A 20,847-nucleotide genomic window follows, 5' to 3' on the forward strand; every position below is an offset into this window, starting at 1 on the left:
AACCTCACTGCTATCTAAGCAAAGATGTATTATGTAGATAGCTAGTTAGATAAGGGTTTTTTCAATAGGAGAATCATGGACTGTTTTTTATTGACATTGATATAATTCTTTCAGAATCTTAGATTTAAATTATTTCAATATAAAATTTCTTTTAGGTACCCCACTTTTTAAAGAATCCTAAACATTTAAAAGGTTATACAAAGTTATTTTAGTGCCAGTCCCACATTCTAATCAAAGTAAGCTAATCATTGGACCAAAAATAGTTATCCCAGACAAGATTTTTTTGTTTTCAGAACCTAGATTTTAGTATAGTCTGAATCCATAAGACTATTGCCAACCACCAGAGAAAAGACCACTTTTACCCACTGAGTGAAAATCATGTTTCAGATTTGCCACGACAACTTTCAGCCTATGTCAACTGTCTGAAAGCACAACCTTTGAATTCAAATTCATTTCTGAGAAGTTTTCCAAGTAGTCCGTGAATAGAGACCACTTAAGATTACTGCCTTAAGGAAATGATAGTTGAGGCTTCCCTATCATCCTAAAGAATCTAGAAATTTTACCATACTACCTCAGTTAGTCACCAGGTCTTCCTTAAGATGTGCCTGATTCACACCCAGTATCTTCAAACCCTGTTAATTTCTCTTTTTAGTTTTGTGTTTCCAGCATGCTAACACTGGGTTGACTATGAGCTCTTTATAGTTACGTAATTTTCATTCTCTCTGATGAAAAGGGAGTTAGTTGAAATTTTTCCTGCTGCTGCCTCTTGCTGTGGAATTGCTGAGGTCTATGGACCTGCCTCCTAGAGAAATTCTCTTCTTTGTGCCCTCATCTGCTCTGCAGCATTAACTTTAGTCTATCGTTAATTAAGGCAGTGGGTGCTGTTGCTACTACCTATGACCCTTGGAGCTTGGGAATATTGATTCCTCTGCCTTGTCACTCTTCCTGGCACTGCTCTTTTCCACAGATTTGGATTTCCTAGAACTTGAAAATTATGTGCCACTTCTCAAACAGCAGAAAAATATTTTACTTTATTTCTTTAACTTTTTTTCCCCATGCACTGGTGAAGATATCCCTCCATTGTCCTATTTATGTAAGTTAATTATCTGTGTCTTTGAGAAATACCTAGGTGAGTTTTAGCAGTTCCAATCTGTTTCTTAATTTGACCTCTTCTTTTACTTTCTGTAAGACTGGCACACTTTTTCTATTTTAGTATTTTTTGGACTTTTCTTTGTTTTTGGGCCAAGACATTTGTTTTTCTAGCATATGCCTCTTGGTTTTTTTGTGTGGGTCAATTGACCATGAGAGATGTGAGTTCTAGGTCTCCCAAATGCATCCACTGTTCAAACGAATCTCATCCAATTTTATCTCCCTGATGAAAAATCCAACTGTGAGGTACTCTCCCATTGGAATTACAACAAACCCAGAACTTGACCTGATCTATTTTTTAGTAACTTCTCTTCCCTGTGTAGTCCATTACTCTGGCAAACACCCTCAAAGAAGTGGCTTTCTACTGCAGGTGATTTTGACCCTCTCTACCCAGGGGATATTTGGCAAAGCTTGCAGAGATATTTGATTGTCATAACTAGGGGTTGCTACTAGCATTTAGTGGGTAGAACTCTGAAAGCTGCTAAACTTCCTGTAATGCACACAACAGCTCCCACAACAGTGACACATTTGGTCCAAAAATATCAAGTGTCAAGTTTAAATCTTATTTTTGTGATCCCTAGTCACAGATTCAGAAATGACTTCTATATTTTCTCAGCAGTAGCTCCATCCTAAAGAACAATTAGGAGTGAGCTTATTTTCTTTATCTCTTTTTTTCTTTAAACCCAGATCTTTAAATATATCATTTTCCCTTCTTTTTGGTAGAATCTGCCCACTGTAATCTCAACTTTCCTTCTCCCCAAATCTCTTACTTCCTTTAGTATAATCAACCCTAATTCTTTTATTTTTATTTTATTTTCCCACTGCTGCTATCCTGATGTTAAAATAGAGACATTTGAAAAACCAGTTGAGTCACTTATTGATTTCTTGAGAAAATTTAATCCTGAAAGTCATCGTGCAACCACAAAAGACCTTTAAAGTGGCTTTATCAGCATTTGGATCTATATTAATTTTATTGAATGTTTTTAAAATCAGAATCCTACCAGATACCATATTCCCTAATAAAGGTCTTTATTTTATATGACCTGTTCATTGACACACTTCTAAGGCTAAAACCCTAATATGAGTCTTCAAGCCCTTGGACAGACCATGGATTATGTAATAAACAAATATAGAGATAAATTGAGATGACATGAAAGAATGTGACTCTTAAAGGCCATAAGAATCTCAGAGATTACCTTTTTGCCAGTTCATCCCTTGACTCTGAATACAATTTAAAACAGTGTACAAAAGCTAACAGCACTACCTACTTAATTCTGATACCAAATCACAAACTAGTCCTTGGTAACCAACCTTAACTTAAAGCCCAATCCTGTGATTTAATTGGAAAATACAGTAAAAGCAGCAAAAGATGATTGTGTGCATTAATGCCTTAAAAGTCTGTATTGTGAAGTGATGCCTTCTCAGAGGTGAAGTTTTACAGTGACCAAAAGATGTCTCTTTCTTTTCAGTAGGTGGTTATCAAAAACTAAGCTACATACAGGGACTACTAGCGGAGTTTTCATACACACAAAATAATGCCTGTGTCCTACCTCAGAGATTCGGATATAAATGCAACATTGCAGACCAAATTTCACCTCTTTTGTTAGGTCTTAAGGCTTATGACCAATGTAGCCGAGCTTTAAAGTTTGGAAGTGATAATTGTCATAAACCTTTGTTTCCCTGAATGCTCTGACCTAAATAAGGGATTCACAGAGGAGTCAGAAAGATTGGGAGCAAAACAATAGCTTCATAAGTGGTAAAACTAATTTATGACCATTTGAGGATCCTAATATTTTCTCCATTGAATTAAATTAACTCATGTAATTAAGAGCCAGTGCTTACTCCCAGGAGTAGAGGAATCTTTGAGTACTGAGAGAAGTATGGAACAGAGCTGAGCATGCTCAATTTTAAAATGTCATATTTTTACAGACTTACTTCACCTTAATTTAAAAATATATATACAGAATGTTTTATGTGAATAATTTTTGAAAGGTGCTACGATAATATAAGAAAATAAAAACACCCTTAGGACGTTTAACATCTAGCTAGAAAAGCAAGACACAGACATGAAAAACTAATCAGGAGTAGAGAGCGTGACTCTTAGAAACAGTCAAATGATGGTTATGGATATGCAGTGCAGAAACAGTCAAATGATGGTTATGGATATGCAGCGCTTTAGTGTTCCTTTGAAAGTTCTAAAACTCCTTGTGAGCTGAAGTTGCAGGAGGATTTTGTGGAGCTGGTGAGACCTGAGTTGGACATTGTTGGAGAGGATAAATATGGGGATATAGAAGGAGAAAAGGAATTAAATATCATGCCAACATTATGTTCAAGCAAGCCCAGCTGCCTAGTTTACAGTGCAAAATGAAAATACAAAGTACCATGTTCAAATTATTATAATGTCAAGGTAATTACAGCAGAATATTAAACCAAATACAGGGCCTTCTAAGTGTGGGGCCCTGTGTGACGGTAAGGTCATGGGCCCATGAAGCTGGCCATGGGTACAAATGAAGATGTGAGTGCCTCATTTGGGGTGGTTAGTGTGTTTGTCTTTTGCTTAGAACATTTCTCTGGAAATGGTTGAAAGGTGGAGTCCTGCCTTTCTTTTTTTTTTATTTTTATTTTTTTTCGACACAGAGACTTGCTCTGTCGCCCAGGCTGGAGTGCAGTGGTGTGATCTCGGCTCACTGCAACTTCTGCCTCCCGGGCTCAAGCAATTTTCTTGCCTCGGCCTCCTGAGGAGCTGGGATTACAGGTGTGCACCACCATGCCCGGGTAATTTTCATGTCTTTAGTAGAGACGGGGTTTCACCATGTTGGCCAAGCTGGTCTTGAACTCCTGACCTCAGGTGATCCACCCGCCTCGGCCGCCCAAAGTGCTGGGATTACAGGCATGAGCCACCGCACCCGGCCCTGAGTGAGGAATCTCATGTGTTAGAAGCAGTCATGTGTTGGGAGTCGGTTGGGTGGATAAAACACTGGGAGAGTGCATGTGTACTATCCAAATGTGGAAAGCCATAAGTCAAAGTTAAACAAGGAATGATGCACACACAGGAAAGATCTTTGAACTTTAAAGCAGAGGATCTTGACTAACTGAGCCCAAGTGAAATGGAAAGACATTATTTGGCTCTTAAAGATTTGAGGTAAGGGGGCAGATATGAGAAACGAAAGGAACAAAAGAACTGTACTAGAAGCGAGGCCCTGTGAGGAGAAGGTTGCAGATGTGAGGAAGAGGAGGGCTTACACTCCGGCTTTTCTGACACGTTGCATGGGTGGGGCAAGAGCAACAAGTGGAATAGTGGGAGTTCCTTTGAAATAGGATCCTCTCCCGATGAGCATTGTAAATTCTGAGAAGAAATTTCGTTTTCCCTGTGGAAAAATATTTAGGAGTATTAGACTCTGGTGGAAAATGCCTGAAGTAGATTTTTGTGTGAGCTGAAATGATTCTATAACATCAACATAATTAGAAAGTCTTTGGGATAAAGCATAAAGATGTAAGTTTTATTGGTGAGTAATTTATACTTAGGGGCATTTAAGAGAATCTTGAAATTAGTAACTTTTTGATAAACATGATTTTATAAGAGCATATAAATGGGATCCCTGTTTTTTTTAAGTATGGAATTGAAACTTATGACTTGAAGAAAGCTTTTGAAAGGTGATATCTAAGATAATCATAAAAGGAATGTTTTATTTTAGTTTTTTCATGGGGTTCGACAGCATGATATAAGGATTAGTGTGGATTTGGAAATTAAATATTTCTGATTAGTCTTCAGAATGTAATTCTGTATATTAGTTGTCCTTTTCCTAAAAGAGAAAAAGAAGTAGCCTTATCCATTTATTTTGGTATGTGTATGTGTGTGTCTGTTTGTCTTTCTGTATGTCTTTGTGTTTATCTGTTTCAGTTAGGTTTAGAGGAAATATATTTATATAAAAAGTGCTGAGTATAATTTCTAGTATAAAATAGATAATAAATGTTTATGCCTTTCTTTTCTCTGTATTAACCCCAATCTTTCATTCCTAGTATTTTTTCTCAATATTTTTTCACAAAGTTATTCAATAACCTTTTTCACCTTATACATTTGGCCTCTCCATCTTAATTAAATCTAGAAACTTTAGATTTATAACCTTTAGCCAACTCAAAAACCATGGCAGACACTTACCACAAATAAAGAGTGGCCACTGAACTTCTACTACATAAAATATAAAACTATTGGACTTCTTAAAAGAAAAGTCATTACATTTAAATTGCAAGAGATCTTAAACTTTTTCAATTCTATCATTTATAGATAAAGGAACCAAGTTATATAAAGGACTAAAAAAGGGATTTGGAAAAATGATTTGGTTAACAGCTGAATTATAGCCTTCTGCTGGTCTGTGAAATGATGCTTATACCCTGGTACAGAGAGCCATATTCAGGAAGACGCAAGAAGAAAAGGAAGAGGCTATATTCATACTGTTTCTTTAAGTTGCAAAATATGGCATTAGAGGGAAAAAAAGAGCGTACAATAAAAAGAAATTTGATACTATTTAAAATGTAGTGAGAATCACATTTATGTATTTTATTTCTGGATGCAGTTGAAAATACAAACACCATAGAAGACTTATTCAATAATAGTGTATTACCTTAATTATAAAGAAATGTAATGGGTTCTTTGGTTAATGTAAACTTTTTCAAATGCTTAAATGGGTTACATTTTCATCTTACAGAATCCTGGTGAAATATTCATAATTTTGAGAGATGAAGTAATTGGTGATACTGTAGAGGTTGAATTTACATCAAGTAATAAGCGCATTAGAACACGGCCAGCCCTTTGGAATAAGAAAGTCTGGTGCATGAAAGCTTTAGGTAAGAATGTTTATGATTTAATAAGCATAAAACATCATCCTGAGTTCCTTCCAATAAATTTATAATAAATGGTTTCACTTCCTTACAAAAACTAATATTATTCTGCAGGTGTTTCCTGTGTTTAGTTTTCACATACCCAAGGTTGTTATTATTAATCTGGATTTGCAAAAGTAAGAACATGTAAATTATGAGAAATTAGTTTGTATACTGTGTAATGAAATGACATCCAGTAACATCATACATTTTTAAATATGTCAGCAGAGAGCATTTTAGTATATGGCAACCACTAAACATATGACTAAAATTGTTTGCTTTGTTGTGACATTTGGATTAGCAATTTATTTCGAGTTTTATTAATAAACTCTATTTTTTTCCCTTTCTTTCTTTTTTCCCCCCAAGTCTCTGGTATATTTTTGTTGCTCTGAAAAGCATTTTTTCCCATTATTTTATCAGTATGATGCAATTTGTACATATAATCTTCTCATCTTTTCCTCATCTCACTTGCAAAGCTAATCATTTGATTATCCAGCTTTGCTTATAGCATGATAAATTGTATCAGATTTAAAATTCCAGATGGAATAACCATACTTGCAACAATAATTGTATTAAAATCAAAATCTAATATTAATCTAATACTAATTTCTGGATATTTTAATATAAATGTAAAACTGCTTGGTTTTTACATTTATGATGTCTTTTCCTGATCAGAGAATAAAATCATCTTATTAAACCTCATAAATGTGAACTTTATAAAATATTTTGAAATAAAAAGATGCTCAATCTTGTTATGAATTTGGAAATGTGGCAAAAATATTTTAAATTAAAAATCATGTCAAACACATTTTGAACATTTTTTCCTTTTAAAATATAGTGATTATGCAGTCTATTTACAAAGCATTTACGGAATTCTGTTTGTGTGGAAGGCATGTGTATGGATTTCCTTGCACAGCTTAGACTGAAGTTGGATTATAAGAAGGAAAAACTCCATACTAAACATTTATAAACATTTCAGACACTGCTTTCTGTCATGGATAAGCATGTGTAGAAGTGAAATGAGAAAAACTCTGTCTCTTTCCTTTTCTTTCTTTCTTGTCTCAATGCCCCCTACTTCATTATGTCACATTCTTAAGTGGTTTAATGAATAAAATTTTCTAACTAATTAGTTTCAGAATTTAAATTTAGTTAGACTAAAGGCACTATAGAAATATCAATATTGCAAATTAAGAAGCACTTAAATAATATTTCCCGAATAGCAGATCAAGATGTCAAATATAATTATTCACATTACTTAAGAATTTTTGCTCAGTATACCTACTGGGTGAGAGCAGTATAAAGAATAAAACATGTCAAAGTTCAAATTAATTATAAGAAAAGTAGAAAATGAGTATGCCATGCTTTCCAAGATATACCAAGACATAATATTGTCTCCATGATTAAACAACAAATCTGTAATAAATAAATAAACCACTATTTACCAACTATCATAATCAAACTTATTTAAACATTCGTTTCAACTGTTGTATTCTTTAAATTGATGAGAAATTTTCTCCCAAGTGTTGGCTGCTTTGTAGCAATATTCAAGATGGTTACCTGAACCTGTTTGGTTGGATGGAAAATGCCTTGGCAGAAATGGGCCCAGAGCCTTATTTTCTCTGCTTCATGTCACTGTATTTTGAAATGTTTTGAACCCTACTAAGAACAACTAGTAAGAACTACATTTTACATCATGACCCAGTACATATGCACAGATATATAAGGAAAACAAAGGTTTTACAAGTAATATTTAGATGAATGGTTTTAGCCCCAACAGTAAAGAGCCCATTTTTAGAAGAAAAAGCTGAACCACTACAAAATCGACCACGTTTCTTGAACCCATTAGAGAACTAAAGTTGCAAGGTGTTAGATGCAGGTGTGATACCTTTCCTCACCATCATAAGGGTCACAGTTGTCACTCCTGTAATAAAAGAGAGATTAACAAGAGAAAAACCTAACAAATTTATTTAATCAAAGATTTATGGGAGCCTTCAGAAATGAAGACCCAAGGACCAATGGGAAACTGTCCATTTTTACGCTTAGGTTCAACGAAGAATAAACAGCCATGTAGGACAGTGATTGAACAACAGAATATGAACTAGTGGTAACAGGCTTGAGGGGAGGAGGACCCAGTAAGTCCTGTCTGTCCAGATTTTTGTTGGCTTCTCTATGTCACATTCTTTCCTCCCAGGTATGGAGCAGGCTTTCTCTGAAATGAGGAACTTTAAGGCAGAAGAGAGAAGGGAGACCTTTTTTGGTTTTGTGGTTTTCTTTGGGAAAGAGGAGCTCTAGTTTCTATGACCTGCCTTGGGGAAGAGGAATTCTGGCTTCTATGACTTGATCAGGGGCAGGAAGAAGGGTTGGAGACAGGAGGATGGAAGGTCAGAAAGACCTTGCTTCTGAAGCCCTTTAGTCTTCTTTAGTTCAAAGTATGCAGCACACCAACACGTCATACTTTGGGGTATTGTCTTCTGAACTCTGACAAGGGCAATCCACTATTCCAAAAGCTGGAGAAAACGATGAACTAAGAGAGTGTCATTTGAAATCTGCTTACCTAGAGCAGAAGCCACTGGGGCCACAAACTAGTAGGAGCACTTAAGTGTTAATTTTGATGAATGTCTGAAAGCTGAGTATGGATTAGTTTGAGAGTGAGAAACTCCTAGGGGTAGTAGTTTTAGGATGTCCCCACACTTTTGTAGGATTTACCTCCATGAATCCCACCAGGTTTTTACAATGAAGATCTGAGAAAGAGCCCATGGAACCTCTGGTGGGGTCAGAGGAAGGATAATCGTGGTGAAATACTCCCAGCATGTTCTCCATAGCACAGGCCTACTCTCCAGAAGAAAACACCTCACCAGAGCCTCATTCCAGCTGGGAAAGGACATCATCTCACTGTGGCTCCCTCTGGCCTTCCTGTCTCACTTAAAGGGGATTAGGGGAAGGTATGCCACAGCAAAAACACTTGTAAAGTCACAACAAAGAGTCACTGAAAGACTAAGACTTAATCATAAGAATGTAGAATGCTTTCCTTCCCTACCACCTTATGGTTACCACAACAGGATTCCAGCATAATGACAGTGGATTACTGTTTAAAAAAGCAAACAACCAACCAAAAAAACCCAGCAAGATTCAGACTCTCTCTCGGTAAAGTACTTAGAAAAGTACATAATCAAAAAGAGAGACAGAAACAAGAATGCTAGAGGAATTTAAAGCTGCTAGCACTGATAGCTACAACAAACATTAAATACAGTCCAACTCCTAAACAGATTCCTATAAATTCTTTCACTACAGGAGTATTTACCTTACATCTAGTCATAAACCAAACATTGCAAGGCATTCCTAAAGACAAGATAAAACACAATTTAAAGAGACAAAGCATGCATCAGACTAGAATTAGATATGACATACATGGAAAATGTATGAAAGAACATATTGATTATATAAAAAGAGATAAACTTTGAGAAAGAATCAACAGGAAATTCTAGAAATCAAAACCACCGTATCAAAAATTAAAAAATAACTTTAATAGGTTTACCAGTAGAGTTGACAAAGGTCAGAAAAGAATCATTGAATTTGAAGACAGGTCAATGAAAACTTCCCAAACTTAAATGGTAAAAAGAAAAAAGTTTTTTTGTCTGTTTGTTTTTTAAAGAAAGGACAAAACATCTAAGAAATGTGGGATGATTTCAGAAGGTCTAACGTACGTGTAATTGGAATACAAGAAGAATGACAAAACGAAGCACAGTAAATATTCGCATATTAATGACAGATCAAAATACAGATATAGGAAGCTCAAGTAACACGAAGGAAGATAAATATAAAATATTGACACCTATTCATATTACATTTGAACTGTAGAAAACTGAAAACAAAAGAGAAAATCTTGTCAGAAGCCAGAGAAAACGAATACCTTACCTGCAGAGAAATGAGTATAAGAATTACGTTGAATTTCTCTTCAGAAACCACACAAGCAAGAAAATAGTGGAGTAAAATATTTTAAGTATTGTGAAAAAAAGGAACCCACCAATCTAAAATTCTATATTCAGTGAAATTATCCTGAATATAGAATGAAGTAGAAATAAGGACTTTTTCAAACAGAAAAATGAAGGAGTTCATTACCAGCAGACCTGCCCTGCAAGAAATTTTAAAAGAAGTTCTTTGGGAAAGAAGGGAAATAATGTAGGTCAGAAACTTAGATCTACGTAAAGAAAGAGCATCAGAGAATAAATGAATGAAGGTAAAAACACAGTCTTTCATTTTCCTTATTTTTAATTGATCTAAAAGATAAATGTGTGTCTGAAGTAAACACTATCAATGTGTTTGGTGATTACAGCCTATGGATAAGTGAAAGTAATGACAGCAATATCATAAGGGACAGGAGGGACTTAGGTTTGTTAAAAATGTATATTTCAGACTCTAGGACAATTACTAAAATTTTTTTAAAAGCTATAAATGTGCCATGCACATGTACCCTAAAACTTAAAGTATAATTAAAATAAATAAAAAATATAAATAAATAAATAAATAAATAAAAGCTATAAATGGTAGTCTAAGAAGAGAGAAAATAGAATCCTATAAAATTCTCAAGTAATTTTGACAGAGAGCAGAAAAGGTTGGGGTAGAGAGCGGGAACAAAGAAAAATGTAGGGAATAATAAAAATTACAAGTATGATAGATATAACCCAACCACGTTACTGAAGCCAAGTAAGCACTACTTGTTTAGTGAATAGTCTAAGAACGCCAATTAAAAGACAGAGATTGCCAGAATGGATAACAAGCAAGACCCAATAATATGTTGTCTATAAAAAAACTCAATTTAAATATTAAGACACGGGTAAATCAAAAGTGAAAGGGTTGCAGCAAGGTAGGTTGGAGGTTGGTGCAAAAGTAATTGCGGTTTTGCAAATGGCGTTGAAAGTAATGTAATGAAATTGAAATACAAGAAGAATGAGAAAATGAAACACAAGAAATATTCAAATATTAATGACAGAGATCAAAACACAGATACGCCAACCTAATACCATGCTAACACTAATCAAAGTAGAGCTGGAAAGTTGTACTAATTTCAGAGAAAGAAGATTTTAGAAAAAGAAAAATTATCGTGAATGAACAGAAGCATTATATAATGATAAAGATATATTCTCCAAGAAAACAGAAAACTCTTAAACAGGTATGCACTAACAACAGAGTGTCACAATATGTAAAGCAAAAGCTGCTGGAATTGAAAAGAGCAATAGACAAGTCCACTATTGTATAAGATTTGTGATATCCTTGCTTGGTTTGGAGATCTTGACCTATATTTGTGTGTACTTACAGGGTTAGGTGTTGCTTGACTACTTTCGTCTAGATGGTAAACAACAACATTTAATTTTACTCTCTTCTATTTGAGTCCTTACATTAATTGGATTTTATTTTTACTGAGAAGCTGTAAAATACAGTCATCATAGTGAACCAAAATTAAAGTTAAATAATGTTCAAGCAGAACAGGGTACTGCTCATGTAAAGGTCAGTTCAATAATATATTACTGAGGAGGCCTCCCAACCAGATGAATCTATAAGGCATTCTCTCTGACATACAGTTGAGAGCAGTAATTAGGTATTGATTTAATAACAGCCATTTAACAAATATAACAATGTATACAGAAAACACAATCCTTTAGAAGGCATCTCATTGGAGGATTACTCTAAAATCGACATCATTATCGGTAGATCCACCAGTAAAATTTTGAGTTAACTAAGGATTCAATATATAAGAAATAAATCAGTTCAGTTTCACGTTAGATTAAAAATATATAGAATATTTATCTACTCTGTATCAAAAAATTACCAAGCAAATCTCACCATATACCTCTCATGATTCATTACCGATTTTCTTTCAAAAGGTTAACTCCCCATGGTAAAACTCCTAATCTCTTTTGTGATAAAATTAATATCTTATTTCAAAATAATTTTTATGACTTATCATAACATTTAAATTTAAATTTATCTTTATAAAATCTACTGAAATTGATTTCATTTGACTCCAATAACTCCAGAACTCCCATTACCATATGCGTACTGTTGTAGCTGATGAGATGTGCTTTAAAACTTTCATTTTTGTTTGTTGTAATTTCTCTTACATTCTCTATTGGTTGGATACTTCTTTGGGAAGAGAGAGCTTCTATTTTTCTACATACATCTTCTTTATAATACAGGCGAGGTATCTACTCAAGAAATATGAGGAAGAAATTTCAGCTCCTTGACCTAGTTAAACTTAAGATTGCTTTCGTTGCATTTAAATTTCCCTCAGCAATATTATAAGAAGTCCTTTAACAGCTTCATGAGATAAAGTGAAATTAATACTTAATCTTTAAAAACTTTTAAATATTCAAAGCTCTTATATTTAATGACTTATTCCTAACCCTAGATATTTGAGTGACAGTTTTCTGGGAGAATTTGGGAAATATCTCAATGACAGATTAAAAGCACTTAAAATTTGTTCCACAGATGAATTTAAAGAATTACATTTTGTTTAGTTTTCTTACACTAAAACACAATAACTTTTTTATTAAAATGATTGTTTATTGATATTCTTTCATAGAAAGTCCTAAATTCTTATATAACTTTAATTCTGCTCATATATTACAGCACAATTCACAATGTAGTATATCATTCATTTTGAACAACTTGTTCTCAAAAAGGCTTTGGATGAATGTATGATGTAAACAGTACTTCAGTATCAGGGGATTAAACCTTGCCTTTCCCAGGATTTTTCATTGCAGTCAATTGAATACAAATTGTATCATTTAAATCAGCTGTACTCTTTCAAATTACAATTTTGAGACACTTGCCTGTAATTAATTAAATTGTTTTCATAAGATAAATAATAAATACCTAACTTTTGATAAATGGCTATACTTTTCCAAATTCTAAAGAATTATGTAAAGATTATAGATTATTACAAAGAAAAGTTATACTAGTAAGTAAGTAGGGACAAATAATTTAGTGCTTTACTTTTATTGTTATTTTAACATGTTTTTATATTTTAAGTTTATTTTTAAGCAATTAAGTCTAAAATTGTACATTTCATTTTGTGGTTTCCAACTACCAAGAATTTTAAAAATGATTTTAAGTGCTAGAGATCAGTAAAAGTGTTATGAATTTTTAAAGGCTTCTTTTATATTCTCTAAAAGATGTAATAGTATGAATATGCATTATATACTCTGCCCCTAACCCTTGTTTGTTTTTCATAAGAGTTTCCTGCTGGTTCAGTCCATGTCAATGTCTACTGTGATGGATTCGTTAAAGCTACAACCAAAATTAAGTACTACCCAACAGCAAAGGCAAAGGAACGCCTATTCAGAATGGCAGATTCAGGAGAGAGTTTGTGCCAGGTAAGTTGATCTTTCCACGAAGTTAATCATAATGTAAGCTGAAGAGCTAAGGAAGGATAAGAGGATTCATGCTTTGGTATAAGTTTGAATGTGGATTGAATAGGACTGAATTACTATCAATCAATAGGAAGGGAAGAGGCAACCTCTGTTGTGCCAAAATGCAGACAAATTACTTTGCCTAGGTCAAAAAAATCCAGATAATGTCAATGGAAAACAGCTTATTCATTACAAGGTAGCCATTGTGATGGGCTCATTTTAAAGCTGTTACAAGCAGATAAAGGGAGAGCAATTAGAAAGAACTCCTAAGAAATGAATTCCTTCTTTATTCAGACCTGCATAACACAAAGTAAAATGAAAGTCTAATCATCTGTCTCATGCTTTGAGATTAAGGAGTTAGACAAACCAAAATATCACCAAAAAGGGAATGTGTGGTGTCAATCTAGAAATTGTTACTTTCATGTGGACACATCTAAGCTCAGTGTATGTTTTTCTTAGTTTCATTTATCATTGTTTTCTGATTGTGAAAATTATTTTTTCTTTGTGATGTTTATTAGGAATATGTGCTTATTCCATCAAATTTTCAGAGTGAAATGCCATTTCTATTTATAACAACTTGATAACTAGAATTGTAACTTTGCTTAATTGCCTCAGTTTTTTGTGTGGGTGAGAGGTAGAAGAGGGTAGAGAAAGGAAGTCGAAGTATCTTCAAATTTACCATAAAATTTACCATAAAAACCTATCTTCAAATTTACCATAAAAACCTATAAGGTTTTTAACAAAACTGTCAATGATAATGTAGCTGACAAGTTGTCATGAAGCTTTATGTGTTTAAACTAGTTTAGAATTGGAGGATTTGTTATTTCATGTGACACATTTTTCTATTAGGGTTTTATTTTTGTATTATATGAATGACATATTTTAGAACAACAGAAAAGGTAAACATTAAGACGGGTAGTGAAATAACATTTGTCAAACTGGAGAGTCTGAGGACATTTGACAAAATGTCTATATTGTAATTCCAAAGCAAGTAGAAAAGTAATAGCTTAAAAAACAGACTGTTTCATTTTCTTGTGACAAGTCCACCTTATCCTCTACTTAAAAATTATATTCATAACAAAAAAGATTAATAAAGGTAATATATTGCATTGTGACTATCCAGTCAGTGTAGAAGTAAAGTAGCCCCCAAACATATTTTCTGTTGGTCTTTCTGTTATGGGTAGGGATCTTTGAATATAGTAAAAATTAAATGTAATTTATGACTCCTGGACAATTGGTCAGGATGCTATAAATACACAAGTCATGATTTCTTTTACAGCTTGAAGTGAAAACAAAAAGTGAGTTTGCTAGTTTTTAGATAAGTAGAAAAATGGTGTTTCATTTTTACCCTCTGTATTGGAAATGAGGGGAAAGAAAGGGTCATTGCTTTTCTCAAGGATTTTTCTCTACCACCAAGCTCTGGCAGCCTGTAGAAGGGAGGATGTTGGGCAGGCACAGGATGATTCAGGTTTTACCATCAGGAGAGAGCCATTTTAAGTCAGAGGTCTGAGTAATGATGGACAGAATTACTCTAACCCGGTGGCAGCAAACCATGGCATGGCAAGGAGAGACATTAAGAGATTGTTTAATTTATGTAATTTAAGGCAGGTTTAGAGGTTTTGCAACTGTCATGAGGGCACCTAGAAGTATTGTGGGATTAGATAAAACAAAATCTGAGACTGGGATCTCAGACCAGATCAAGCTGTACTGTAACAGGGGATAGAAGGAAAGGCTGCACTTGAGTCAGTCTCTCAAACATCTTGGACTAAGAGTGACATGGGGTTTGTCTAAATCTTCTGGCATCTGGACCACACAGGGTATCTGTGAACTCACTGAGAAGGTGAAAAGCACTTTCTACCCTTGAGGAAGCAACTGCAGAGGCATTGCCGTGGTGTATTTTAGATTTGTTTGACCTCGAGGGAGTTGTCCTAGCCCACACTGTGTTTCTCCTTCAGGGCATTTGGTTTTCCTTTCTGTATTTGCCTTTGCTCCCACATAGATTATATATATTTAACGAATTTTGTGGTCGGGCATGGTAACTCACGCCTGTGGTCTCAGTACTTTAGGAGTTTGAGGCAGGTGGATCACTTGAGGCCAAGAGTTCAAGACCAGCATGGCTGACAATGGCAAAACCCCATCTCTACTAAAAATACAAAAATTAGCCGAGCATGGTGATGTATGCCTGTAATCCCATCTACTCAGGTGCTTGAGGCAAGAGAATCACTTGAACCCGGGAGGCAGAGGTTGCAATGAGCTGAGATCACACCACAGCACTCCAGCCTGGGTGACGGAATAAGTCTCTGTCTCAAAAACTAAAGAAAAAAAAAAAAAAAAGAAAAGTAAAAAGAAAAAAATCCCCAGCATTTTGTGGAAAGCTGTACATTTCTTTTCCAGGTTAGAACACTTCAGTAATTGTTTCTTTCATGGGCTACTCTGCCATTTTATTAAGAAATGTGAATATTTTGCCCGTGGTTCACTCTGAACATCTGTATTGAAAACACAATGTAAATTGTAATTTTATTTAGCATAGTTACTGTTTATATGTCAGAATATATGCCAGAAGATTTGAATTTTTAAAATAACCTACTTACTTAGCTGAAATGGTATATTGTAAGAACTTTCCTGAGTTTTCTAGTAAATTTTAATGGCAGATGTGATTTCAGTAATCCTAAAAATTAGTAGTAAGATCTTTCTCATGAGCATTTAAAAGCTATTAGGCATGTAATAACATGAACATTGTGTGAATTTGAGGAAAGAATTACTAATGAGAAATCTGCGGGATTTATGTTTCAGCAATTGTTGAGTTTGTAATAAGAGACCTTGTATTATCATTTAAAAGAAACTGCGCATATAGCAAAATGAGCGTTCTGTGAATTTGAGAAAAGAAGTAATAATGAGAAATCTGGCTTTCTAATTTAATTTTTAATGATTTCTATTAGGTTTTAGAACACTAATCTGAATAGTTTAATTATCTATCTGCTTTTTTAATCATTTCATCTTTGTTGGATAAACACTGAATCCCAGAACATAGCCTCATAAAGGTGAACTTTCCAGAACATCACTTAAAACAGTGAATATAAGAGAGATTCAAATGAAAGAAATCCAAAGCCCAGTTTGGGATGATAATTAGAATTGAAGTGCTAGTGTTAGAAATACTGGTAACTCCTATTGAACTAAGGTAATTAAAATCTTTGAGACTTTCATCCTATTTACAAAAATGTCTTGGGGAAATAAAGTTAACTTTGTAACTAGATAACAATATAAAAGGGAAATAACATCGAAAGGCTAAAAGAACACAGTAATTATTAATTTAAGTAGTAGGATCCTTTTCAGTAAAAGATTTTTGAAATGACACCAAATAATTCTTCTTAGTTATATTGCTTATTAGTAAAAAGGTATCTTTGTTTTGCACATATTTATCCTTTTGCATATTTTACTTTACACATATTGAAATATTATTTTCATTTTCATGTGAGGTACACTTCTGTTTTTAATCAATTGCATGTATTATTCAATCTTTGATTTGCTGCCTGCAAATATTTGATACAATGTAAAGCCAAATGGGTTTTGAATTAGGAAAGATACGGACTTAGGGAACTCTCATCGTGAAGAACTTCTCCCTGTGCTTCTGTTAATAGTTCCCTGAAAGGTTAATTTCTTCATTGAATTAAAGCTTAGATGTTAGCAGTTGTCTCCCTTAATGAATTCTTCAGGAGATTCTTCCCATCGAGAGATACTGGGAAGTCTCCTGCCTTTCAGAAATGCTTTTAGGTCCCTATCTTTCTCGAAAGCTTAATGGAAACCTTCTTTTCTCTTCACCAGCTCCTATTGATAAGAGGTACAAATCCATCTAGTATCTAAGCTTTACCATACATCAGTGTTATCTAAGATACTTCCTTGCTACAAACTTTCAGTGGCTTACTGGATAAGAAGGTTCAAACTTCTCTGAATGTCACACAGACTGCAGGTTCCCAAGTGTTTTCCAGAATCAACTCCTTTCACAGGAGCATCTTTTCCATGTCTTCTTAACTCTATGATTGCTATGTTCTAGCCACTCTTTTAGAGCATATTATGCTCTTTTCTTCAGCCCTCTCCCTTCTTTAATGCATGAACACTGTGTTTTTCATGTTTGCATGCCCAGTATCTTTCACACAACTAGTTCCTGATACAAGGGGGCAACTAATATTTGTTGCTTAAAAAGTGGGGAAAACACAAGCAGTTGCTTTTTACAGTGCTAATTGAATAGATAAGTGAAAACTTATAGAACAGGAATTTAAATAAAGATACAAAGTGAGAGGAAGGGGTGGAGCAAATTGGCAGAATAGAAGGCTCTACCAATTGTCCCCCCTGCAAGGATTTATCAACTATCTATATAAGAAAACCACCTTCATAAGAACAAAAAATCAGGTGAGCACTTAAAGAATCTGGTTTAACGTTATATCACTGAAAGAGGCACTGAAGAGATAGGGAAAAAAACAATCTTGAGTCAACAATGCCAACCTTCACTGATCCTCTGGGAGCAGGTGTGGTGCAGAGACTGTTTCTGTGTGCTGGGGAGAGGGAGAGCACAGCAATTGTGAGGCACTGAACCCTGAGCTGCGCTATTATAACAGAAAATAAAACAGGACCAAACTCAGCTGACATTCACTGTATTAATCCATTCTCACACTGCTATAAAGAACTACCTGATACTGGGTAATTTATATAGAAAAGAGGTTTAATTGACTCACAGTTCTTGTGGTGGGAGAGGCCTCAGGAAACTTACAATCATGGTGGAAGATGAAGGGGAAGCAAGGTACATTTTACATGTTGGCAGGAGGTGGTTGGGGGGACTGCCACACATTTTTAAACCATCAGATCTCATTAGAACTCACTCACTATCATGGGAACAGCATGTAGGAGAAACCACCCCCATGATCCAATCACCTCCCACCAGGGTCCCTCCCTAGATACATGGGGATTACAATTCAAGATGAGATTCGGGTGGGGACACAGAGCTAAACCATATAACCCACTTGTGGAGAGAGCATGTAAACCAGCCCTAGCCAGAGAATTATTGATTCCAGCACTCTGAAGTTGAGTTCCTGCAAGCCTTTCCACTACTGGCTATAGTGGTCTGTGGCACAAAATAAACTTAAAGGCAATCTAGGCCAAAAGGATTGCAACTCCTAGGCAAGTCCTAGTGCTCAACTGTGCCCAGTGACAGTGGACTTGGGGGCACACAACCCAGTGAAACACAAGCTGGAGTGGCTAAAGGAGTGACGGTATCACCCCTCTCCTAACCCCAGACTCAACAGCTCATGGCTCCAAAAGAGACCCCTTCCCTCTGCTTTAGGAAAGGAATGGAAGAGTGGGGAGGACTTTGTGTGGCATATGGGATACCAGCTCAGCCACAACAGGATAGGACAGTGGTCAGAATAGGGAACCCACTGCCTTGAAGGAAAGGATCCAGTCCTGGCAGCATTCATCACCTGCTAACTGAAGAGCCCTTGGCCCTGAATAAACAGCAGTGATATCCAGGTATTACATCAAGGGCCTTGGGTGAGACTTGCTGGCTTCAGGTGAGACTCATCACATTCCCAGCTGTAGTGGCTAAGAGGGAAGACTTTCTATGCTTGAGAAAAGTGAGGGAAAAGTAAAGGGAACCTTGTCTATCCCCAGGTCCAGGTGGCACAGAACAGAGGGAGGCTTTGTTTGGGCCAAAGTAAGGGAAGAGAATAAGAGGCTCTGCCTGGTAATCCAGAGAATTCTTCCAGTTCTTGTCCAAGACCATCAAGGCAGTACCTCTATGAGTCTGGAAGAACTACAATGTTACTAGGCTTAGGGTGCCCCCTAAAACAGATACAGCTTAGATCACAACACACAAGTCTTTTTAAAATCTGGAAACGCTTTCCAAGAAGGATGGATACAAACAAGCCCAGATTGAGAAGGCTTCAATAAATACCTAACTCTTCAATGCCCAGACATAGGCAAACATCTATAAATATCAAGACCCTCTAGGAAAATATGACCTCACCAAATGAACTAAATAAGGCACCAGGGACTAATCATGAAGAAACATAGATATGTGACCTTTCAAAGAACTCAAAATAGCTGTTTTGAGGAAACTCAAAGAAATTCAAGGAACACAGAGAGGGAGTTAAGAATTCTGTCAGAGAAATTTAATAAATAGATTCAAATAATGAAAAAGAGTAAGGAGAAATTCTGGAGCTGAAAAATGAAGTTGGCATAATGAAGAATGTCTCAGAGTCTTTTAATAGCAGAATTGGTCATGCAGAAGAAAGAACTAGTGAGCTTGAAGACAGGCTATTTGAAAATATGCAGTCAGAGGAGAAAAAGAAAAAAAAAAAGAAACCATCAAGCACACTTTTGGGATCTGGAAAATAGTCCCAAATGGGCAAATCTAAGGGTTAGTGGCCTTAAGGAGGAGGTAAAGAAAGATACAGGGGTAGAAAGTTTATTCAAAGGGGTAATAACAGAAAATTTCCCAACCTAGAGAAAGATATCAATGTCCAAACTTAAGAAAGTTATAGAACAGCAAGCAGATTTAACCCAAAGAAGACTACCTCAAGGCATTTAATTCACAAACTCCCTAAGGTTAAAGATGAGTCCTTCAATCAGAAAGAAAAGGATGTCTGTGAGCAATAAGAAAGCATCTGAAGGTACAAAACTTACTAATAATAGTAAGTACACAGAGAAACACAGAGAACTGTAACACTGTAAGTGTGGTGTGTAAACTACTCTTATTTCAATTAGAAAGAGTAAGCGATGAACCAATCAAAAATAGTAACTACAACAACTTTTTAAGACATAGTCCGATAAGATATAAATAGAAACAACAAAAAGTTTAAAAGCAGGGGATGAACTTAAGGTGTAGATCCTGTATTAGTTTTATTTTTGCTCGTATGTTTGTTAGTGTTAAATTATTATCGGCTTAAAATAATGGGGTATAAAATAATATTTGCTTTGGGAGGCAGAGGTGGGCAGATCACTATAGGTCAGGAGTTTGAGTCCAGCCTGGCCATCATGGTGAAACTCCATCTCTACTAAAAATACAAAAATTAGCCAGGCATGGTGGCGGATGCCTGTAATTCCAGCTACTTGGGAGGCGGAGGCAGGAGACTTGCTTGAACCCAGGAGGCAGAGGTTGCAGTGAGCCAAGGTTGCGCCACTGCACTCCAGCCTGGGTGACCAAGCAAGACTCTGTCTCTAAATAAATAAATAAAATAGTACTTTCAATCCTCTTGGTTACTTCAAACCAAAATAAATACAATGGGCACACAAAACAAATACAAAACAAGAAACTAAATTATATCACAGAGGAAATTACTTTCACTAAAAGGAAGAGAGACAAAAAGAAAGAAGGACAGAAAGGCCACAAAACAACCAAAAAAACAAATATCAAAATAGC

At 35.3% G+C, this 20,847-nt stretch overlaps 1 protein-coding gene across 2 annotated transcripts in view; it reads left to right on the top strand.

The window, feature by feature from the left end:
• The window catches only part of BANK1 (B cell scaffold protein with ankyrin repeats 1), a 289,852-nt gene that overhangs the window by 65,488 nt on the left and 203,517 nt on the right, over positions 1–20,847 (top strand). For both annotated transcript variants that reach the window (XM_019024929.4, XM_063705448.1), the window contains exons 4-5: positions 5,856–5,994; positions 13,261–13,400. In XM_019024929.4, the coding sequence (XP_018880474.4) occupies positions 5,856–5,994; positions 13,261–13,400 (279 nt within the window). The remainder of the gene's footprint in view (positions 1–5,855; positions 5,995–13,260; positions 13,401–20,847) is intronic.

The sequence above is a fragment of the Gorilla gorilla genome, chromosome 3 (genome assembly GCF_029281585.2).
Source record: "Gorilla gorilla gorilla isolate KB3781 chromosome 3, NHGRI_mGorGor1-v2.1_pri, whole genome shotgun sequence".
NCBI lineage: Eukaryota > Metazoa > Chordata > Mammalia > Primates > Hominidae > Gorilla > Gorilla gorilla.